Below are 9,024 nucleotides of genomic sequence, written 5' to 3'. Positions count from 1 at the left end.
TTTGTTACATGGATGTAGACAACTCATATACCATGTGCTGTGTTTGATTTGTGGTCATCAATTTTAAAGGACTGCTAATGTGAAACGTTACCTTAAGATGATTCTTTCAAAGGCAAATATACATACATACAAGAGGTTTTTTTTTTCATATCTGAATTTAGCCTGCAATGTTTATTTTTGTATATTAAATGGCCAAAATGCAAATATATGAAAGCTCTGTTTATACATGTTGCCGCATTTAAGCCTCATGTCTGAAAATAAGGTGCTTCATCACCCCATCTTAACTAAAGAGAAGCTGAGGAACAAGCAGTGTAAGCAGCTTGCCCAGGGTCATTCAGCCAGTATGTGGTGGAGCCCGACAGTCCAGTTTTAAAGCTGAGGCCTTGACCATTAATCTGTGCTGTTTCTTAGACAAAAAGGTTGATTAGGCTATTAAAATAGGTCAAATTGCTTTAAAAACTAGTTCTAGCTCTTGTGTAGAAGAGTTATTCAACCAGAACAAGAGTTTTCATGATTCAAAGATGCAGTGTTACCAACCTTTGAATTCTCAGAATTAAATGAGATGAGATTTTTTAAAATATTCAAATGAGGAGACAAAACCTAAATTATCATTGGGAAAAAAACAAAAAATTTACCCTCATGGAGGCAAGGACATTCAAATCACTAGAAAATCCAAACGCATTTGCTGATCAGACTTTGAGACATTATTAGATTTATTGACACATTTCAAACACGTCAGTATGTGCTGACAGCAAGAAGTATGAGGATTTTGGCCCAGTTGTGCTGCCTCTTGACCTAGGACATCAGCAAATGCCCACAGTGTAGATAGAAGCTCCTCTGGAGAAAGGCCTTAGGGATTCTGAGAAATTGGAAGTTCCCGTGCATTTTCATTTCATAGATGAAGGTTGCCCTACCTGCCTTTCAGGGTTGTGCTGCGCCAGGTTCAGTGAGACGAAGTCTGAAAAGATTCCAGGAGCTGCAGATCCCAAATGTAGGGATGCTTACTTTTTTTTATCATCAGCAGAAGGAAAACGTACTAAATGCAGATCGTGTGCATTCTGCTTCCTGTGGGCACAGAGCAGTAACAACTGCAGAGTACTGTTGGAGCAGGCCAGGTGGTGTGATGTCCACAACACACATGCCCAAGCAGTTAATTCAGGAGAGAAAGGTGGTGGTGTCATGACAGCAGCCAAGAGCTGGCGTCTCCAGTGCCCCCTCAAGGAGCTGTGGTTTCTGAGGTTCAGTTGCAACCATCCACACAGAACTCAACTGCTAGAGTCAAAGTCAGAGCACATTTAGCATTTCAGCCACAGAACCTAGGGCCAGTGCCTGCCCACAGGTCCCCACGCAGGAGTGCTGGGGACCTGTTCACTCCACGAACATTCCCCGGCTTCTGGCATGTGCCAGTGGATGGGTACTAAGGGTACCATGGTGCATACAGCAGACCCACAGATCTGCCCCTGTGCCACTTACAGCCACGAAATGATTGTGCAAAGAATTTTGAGTACAGCTGAAAAGAGATTTGACTATCCTAGTTAGTACTAGCATATTCTAAAACCTCTATACGTTGGTGAAGTTGTTTGTTTCTTCTGTGGTTCAGAATAACTTCATAAAACCATGGAGCTTAGATAGAAATAATGGTTTTCAACTGGTTAACCCCTTCATTCTCAGAGACTGTGATTCAGGGGCTCTGTGTGCTTTCCCCAGGCTTGCTCAGCTGGAGAGGGGGCCAGGACTGTGCCAGCAGACGGGGGTCCACTATTCTGGGGTTTACCCCCCACCCCCGGGCTCAACATGCACCCCAGTGTCCATTAGCAGACAGGGCAAGGAGTGATTTGTGTTCATTCTGTTTCTGCTCTGCGGTCTCTCAATGTCTGGGTCACTGTGGTTGTACTGCGCCTAGAAATTCTGGAACTTCCTGACAGAGCCAGTCTAGAGTGCTTCAAGAGTTATTTTTCTGTCACTATTTCCCTGAATACTGTCTAACTGATGGCACCTAACTTGAGAAAGGATTCCGTTTGACCTTTTTTAGGGACTGGTTCATTACTTACAATAAGATACTTTTTAAAGTCTGCCAGACGCTAGAGCATAACATTTCTAATCAGAGCTCAACCAATCCCAGAAAACTAGTTTCAGTGAAAAATGAAGTGACTAATGGACTAAGTCTAAATGATTATGAGATGGGTGATAATCCTATTTTCCTAGTCAAAATAATGTAGAGCTGTTAAATTCAACTTCTGAGGTTTTCTGTGGGTTTGAATATTAATCTTCCTGAACACACACCTTTTTATTCCATCTGTAATTTGAATGCTCAAAATGTGATTATATGTAAGAAAACATGAGCTTTAGTATTTAAAATGAAAGCTTCCAGTCCATAATCTGGTCCCTAAGCATTTTACAATTCATCAGGGGAAGGGGATCAACATTTCTTGAGTACCTACCATGTGCCAGGCTCTTTACTGGCATCTTTTTCTTCATATGTTATGATTTATCCTTCAACTCTCTCAGACACTTATAATTATCCCTTTATTACAGAAGATGAAATTGGTGCCCAGAAAGTCACTGGTGGTGCTGGGGTTTGAACCCAGGTGCAACTGCTAAAACTTCTACTTTCTATGATACCAGATGATTTAACATCATTCCTAGAAAGACTGTCTAATTGAGAATCTGTAGTTTTACCCCTTAATCCAATAAGTGAGCCTGATTTACACTGAAGGAATTCAAAGATTCATATAGCAACTACCCAAATTTGACAGCAAATCCATCTGACAGTGACCACCATAATGACAGTGATAAAAATGGTTCAGTGCAAGCCAGACACAATCACACTTTATATGTACAGTCTCAGTTGAGTCCCACAACCTCCGATCAAGTACCTGCTCTTATTATACTGATTGGCTGAGCCCCTGTGTGGTGAGGATGGGATGGGAACCCAGAGATGCTGGTGTCTGGGGCGACGGTTTATCACTCTTCTGTAAATAGAACAAAGCAAGGCACCTAAAGACTGATTATCAATATATTTTACTTCAATTACTTGATGGAAGACAATATTTTAATGATTTATAAGGGTTATTCCCATGCACCAAGCTCCTCCGTCCATGGGATTTTCAAGGCAAGAGTACTGGAGTGGGTTGCCATTTCCTTCTCCAAACTAATAAATGAAGAGGGAGTTCTTATCATGATTGGTAGTGGTAAGAGTGGTGATGATAAGATACAAGGTCTAAAGTCCCATCAATGATAACATGTTGAAGAGAAATCCAAAGGAATCAGCCCTTCAAGCAGTGGGAGTCAGGACTAGGGTAACCCACCATACTATAATGAAATAGGGGAGATTTTGTATTTCTAAGCACAGTGTGCTGGTGACATCAACCAGACGCTATTACCTTGGAACTGGCCTTTTCTGCTCTCTAGAAGGAATGGGTTTCCCTGCCGTTCTGAGCCAACCTGCCTCCACCACTGGGGACAACCCACAGGCGTGCTCTGCCAAGGGAAACTTGCCTCCACGTCTCTCTGGCTTAGCACTTCATCATTTGCTATGGAAAGGTTGAATCAAAGTAGATAAAGGTCAATCTCTGACACCTCTCCCTCTAGGCAATATCTATTTGAGGCTCTCTTTTAGGAGGCAGGAATAGGAGACTGTTTCTGAATTGTGCTCATCTTCAATCATTTAAACCACTCTTTGGTATCACAGCTGCTCAACTATGCAGTCTGACATCCCTAATCTCCCTTTTGTCCCTGTTGACTGCGAAACTGTGGACTGTGGCCCACCAGGCTTCTCTGTCTAATGGGATGTCCCAGGCAAGAATATTGGAGTGGGTTGCCATTTCCATCTCAAGGGGATCTTCCCGACTCAGGGATCGAACCTGTGTCTCCTGCATTGGCAAGCAGATGCTTTACCGCTGAGCCACCAAGGAAACCCTTTTGCCCCTATTAAGTGTGGTGGTACAGGCTCTGGAGTCAGACCACCCAAGCTGGAACTCTCTGACACTTGCCAGCTCTGTAAGGTGGGTCAAGCTACAGCCTCTCAAAATGCCTGTTCCTTTATCTGAAAAGTGGAGATAATATGGGGTTATACCTCCTGGGGTTATTGTAAATTAGAGCACATAAAGCATTTAGAACTGTGTGGCAGGTGGTAAGCATGTCAATGATATATTATCTGCAACTATTGCAGATCACAGTTAGGGCTTCTAGTCTTGTGTTTATGATGAGATCTGCACATGTTGAATTATGTATGGAACTGTTCAATGGAAAGACTTCCGCTCTCAATCGATGTAATGCAAGTAGTAACTATTTATTATATTGACATATTTACAAAATATTACAAAGTGAAATACCACTCTAATTCACCATATTACACAGGGCTGCATACAGGCAAGACAAAGTATATGGAAAACATTTACTTCTGTCTTTGGTATTAGAAATCTACACAAATCGGCAGCATTTAAAGTTTCCAATATGAAGTATTTAACATAGACAAAGATGTAAATGGTAAGGTCATGAAAAGGGATGCTAATATCCTCTGCTGGGAAACCCCCAGGTCCATGAAATGTAGCAAGAGAGGGAGTCTATTGGCTAAAAAACAACAAAAGAAACAGCACAAGCTACAGTACTTTACACAGGAGTGTTTCAGTTTGTATGAAGCTGCTCTCTGGTAACAGTTGGCAGACAGTAACAGACAAAACATTACCCAGACACAATGTTGTAGATAAGACTTTATGGGAGAGAATCCACTCCAAGAGACACCTTGAGTGTGTAACTTCACTATACAGAACATCTTATAAAACTCAATTTCATGATCATTTACACATATACAAAAACTTAACTGGTTTTAGCAAGTAACTTTTCTAAAACACAATCACAGTTTACATAATTCTGAGGTAAAGGTCCTGAATCTATCCTATTTGAGAAGTCCTAGCCCACGAGGGTCTCTAAAGGGAGAAGTATCCACCAAACATAAAGTTCTGGCCCTCAGTGGGTTGGGGAGAAGGCCAATCGCACCCACCTCATTTTAAAGATGATCCAAGATTTCAGAACTAAATGTTCCTAATTTGGCTCTATGCAGTTAATGCTTCTAATGTTTTCTGTAGATACTGAGTCTTGTCAGAACATGACTTCTGCTATGGAGAAAATATTTCATCAGGAAAGGGCCAAGTTAGTGTCTTAACTTGATTCTCTTGACTGGGCACTCTGTACATCCCAGGAAAAATGTACTTAGACTCCTCATATAAACAGTGAAGACTTGGTCAAATAAATGCACTGCAGACTTATCTTCCCACCAGTTAATACACACCCGGAAATGGACTCAGATGGGAAGAGCCTCAGTGAGTGCTGGGAGCCCACAGTGGATAAGATCAGAAACAGAAAAGTCTAGTGACTCTCCTTTGTGTCCCGGAAATGCATAAAGGACCTTAATGTGCTTTCCTTCAGAAATCCTCAACGAGGTTGTTTGTGCTACTGTAAATACTCCAGGAACATGTGGGAATCAGCATGTATGTCCCAGGTCTTTTTCATTTGGGCAGGGGAGTCGGGGAGGAGGAAAAGGCATAGGTTAATAATGTCGCTTCTCTGAAATGACCTACTATAAATCATAGTCGTTGGTCTGTCTATGTAAACAATGGCACCTTAACTCAGGTTACTTGTAACTACCTAAAAAAACATACCCAGCCCAGATTATCTCATAAAGTGAAGTACTACATTTTCTAAAATAACCCTATGAAATCATGGAGGTTGTAAAGATTTAACATGAAGATATTCTTTTATCCACTTTTTGGCGTATGTCTTCTTATGAAAAAGTTTGCAAATATAATTAGGTTTTCAAATGAATACTTGACTCCTCCCTCCCACCTATGTCACTTACAAGCTGAGCATTTGCCTCTTAAACTTTCACATGAGGAACACCGGTGGTGGTGGGGAGGTGGGGTACAAGTGTTTGCCAGGCACTGAGTCACCTTGCCGGGCAATTTAAGACAAGTAATGCTGGACCTTTTCAGTAAGCTGCCCCACTGGCAGAACTCCCATTTTTCTTCATGCTGAAGAAAGCAAAATTAAACTTCTGCTGCTTTGTACCATCAAAAATTCTGGAGAATGGCACAGGAGAAGAAAGTAAATACACATTAAACATTTACTAATGGCTGGCATTCATGACATCTGACTGGAGAAATAGAAAGAAACATGAACCAATGTGCTTTCAGGGCTTTCTGGGGGAAGAAAGCTTTTGGCTTTGCCCTGGTCCCTGACGATGACAGACGGGCAGGCTGTTTCTTGCATAGCTCTAGGCGAGCCATTAATCTGTCAGTACCAGCATCTTTAGAAATCCCAGCATTAAGACTTAGGAGGGGAAAGAGAGGGAAGATGCTGAATAGCCAGAAAGGCAGCTTTTTAAACACTTCAGTGAGTTCATAATGCTGTACAGGCTGCTGTTAATCCCGTCTCTGAAATTCCTGGTGCAGTGCAACGCTGGACTGGAATTTATTCGTCCTCTTCCACGTACGTGGATGGAAACCAGCCCACCTAAAAAGGAAGAGCAACCAACACAGCAATGTGACTCTATCCACCACTTCAAAAGGCTCTACAAACAGAGCATTTCATTTTCATAACACCCAGAATTAAGCTGGGGTTTAATGCCCACTGCAGATGAAGAGGATTGGTTTAAACTGCTCCTAAAAGCCCAATAGAGTGAGTGGTAGAAAGGGTGGAATAAAATACGCTTCAACAGTATTCTACTCTGCGAGGACACAAATATGTAAATTAAGGGGTTCTACTACTTAATGCTCTCTCTTTCTGCTATAGAACAGGATATAAAGACAGAGGTCCTATGCTGCTCTTTCTAATTTAGATCAGTGGCTCTCACAGGTATTTTGTGCTCCACATAAAGCTGATGCTCTAGACTTAAAAAGAGGTTTACAGACTCAAAAGAACTGACATGCTCCTAAACCCTTTTCCCAATAGGAAGCCATCAAATTTGCCTAAGTAAACTTTATTTATGTCAGTATCCTAGCCATGCAATGCATTTTTCTGGAGTCCCTGTTTTCAGTAAGGACCACCACCCATGTGAAGCCAGGACTCTGGGGGGGTGACAACTGTCAGGTGGTGTAGGGGTTCCCCCCCAGCATCATGGGTGCCAGTGGCTGCCCAGCCCCCTTCATTTACATGATGGTCACATTGAGAGGGACGCTCACCCTGCCGTTCACTTCTCCTCTCCACCAGCCGTTCGCACTCATCTTCGTGTAAATCTTCACCACATCTCCTTTCAGCAGGGACAGTTCTCGCATATCTCTGGCACAGAAGTCATACCGAGCAATAGCGATGCCCAGCACCTTTGGACTTAAGACTGTAAAGAAATGATGGGGCGTCAGAATGGCTTTGCACTTTACCAATCATAAGAAGCTAGTCAGATGGATGCTATAGATGCTATCAAGATGCACAGCCGTGATTTCATTACAGACTAGTGATGATGGCAGAGGGGCTTGAAAGCAGCAGAACTGCTGTTTCAATTCAGTCAGCGGTAGTCAGGTTCACAAAGTTTAAAGACTCATTATTCGGTGTTCATGTTCTTCATAGGAACTTCCAAACAGGGACTAGTTTTTGTAGTTTGGTGGGAAAAAAGGTTAATATCTAAGTTACTATCTAGGGTGACAGAATCTCAAATAACTAGCATAAATTTCCTATTGACGGCATAGTAATCCATTTTTAACTAGAACCTCTATGGTAAAAGTTTCACATTTTTTATCTTGTAAGCTTCTCAACTAAGACTCAAAACAATCAACTTTTTTTTTTTTTTTTTGCTCTGAAAGGCTCCTACTGAATCCATGTCATCATTTCTAGTCAAATGGCATCTCCTCCCCTCAAATAGCCTTTTTTTTTTAGTTAAATTTATTTAGAGACAGTTACTCTTTTATATATAATTTCACTTGTGAAGCAGCTTAAATCATGTTTCATAGAAAAAAATAATAAACACCATCCATGTATCTTCTTTGTTTCAAACAAATTTTATAGAACTGCCCTGGTGGCTCAGATGGTATAGAAAATCTTTACTGAAATACATAACCAAAAACAAGATTCAGCGTGTTCGCCTCCTATACTTAGATTTTTTTTTCAATGGTAGGAGAGGAGCTAACCTCTTCTTTGCCCTCACCTGCCTGTCCTGAAAGGAAAATTCAGTTCAAGCTAGACATCTGTTCGTCTCTGGTGTTTCAGAACACATTTCATATTAACATCTCTACCTGTTGCTCCTTGGGGTTATAAAGTATTTTCAATTATATTTTCCGTGATTCTGAGAATCACTCACCTGGGATTGGTGGAACTTTATAAACCTTAAATGGTAGAGAAACTGAAGTATAAGAAAGGAAAAAAAACCATGGGAAGTGCCATACATCATATTTGTAACAGTTCCCAGAGTCTAGGCAGCTACAGTTATGACTGTCACCCTGGAAAAGTGTGCCCTCTTGGAGACTGGGATCTCTGGCCTATTTTCCAGAGCTTTGCAATGATAGAAATTTTTTAGTCTCCAGGTGTCCATCATAAGATAAACGAATGGCAATGCTGTAGATTTCAGAACTGTAAAGGGAGCAAAAATAGGTCATTTTATTTTACTGTTCGGACACAAACCACTTTAATAGTTTCCTTACTGAAAACCATCCCATTACTGGGGCACTACTCTTAGAGTCATGCACATAAAAACACCCCAGTGATGGAAAAACCCATCATCAACTTAACTGTGCGACCTTGTACAGTTCTCTTAACCCCTCTGGGCCACATTCTTCTCACCTATAAAATGAAAGGTCTATACCAGATGACTTGTAAGGGCCTTCTAGTACTATATTTTATTATTCCATTGGGGTTTACAGGTTAATTTTTTAAAATCTGTAAGAAAACATACTTTATTCAGTCATCATGTACTCCCCACATGTCACATAAACAGCCCTTACATTCTCTGGCTAATGACAGAAATTAAGACCAGAATGCCTTGCACAAGCAGATGAACAGTCATCCTTCAAAGCAAGATGAACTAAATTCTATTCTTAT

At 41.3% G+C, this 9,024-nt stretch overlaps 1 protein-coding gene across 2 annotated transcripts in view; it reads right to left on the bottom strand.

Annotated features, from left to right (window-relative positions):
* Window positions 1–4,270: 4,270 nt before the first annotated feature.
* The window catches only part of VAV3 (vav guanine nucleotide exchange factor 3), a 433,329-nt gene continuing 428,575 nt past the window's right edge, over window positions 4,271–9,024 (bottom strand). For both annotated transcript variants that reach the window (XM_027536347.1, XM_027536346.1), the window contains 2 exons: window positions 7,179–7,330; window positions 4,271–6,510 (listed from right to left, as the gene is read on the bottom strand). In XM_027536347.1, coding sequence (XP_027392148.1) covers window positions 6,469–6,510; window positions 7,179–7,330 — 194 coding nt within the window. In that variant the 3' untranslated portion in view covers window positions 4,271–6,468. The remainder of the gene's footprint in view (window positions 6,511–7,178; window positions 7,331–9,024) is intronic.

Source organism: Bos indicus x Bos taurus, chromosome 3 (assembly GCF_003369695.1).
Source record: "Bos indicus x Bos taurus breed Angus x Brahman F1 hybrid chromosome 3, Bos_hybrid_MaternalHap_v2.0, whole genome shotgun sequence".
Taxonomy (NCBI): domain Eukaryota; kingdom Metazoa; phylum Chordata; class Mammalia; order Artiodactyla; family Bovidae; genus Bos; species Bos indicus x Bos taurus.
The sequence above is the reverse complement of the archived record's forward strand: the minus strand, read 5'-3'. Positions and strand labels throughout refer to the sequence as shown.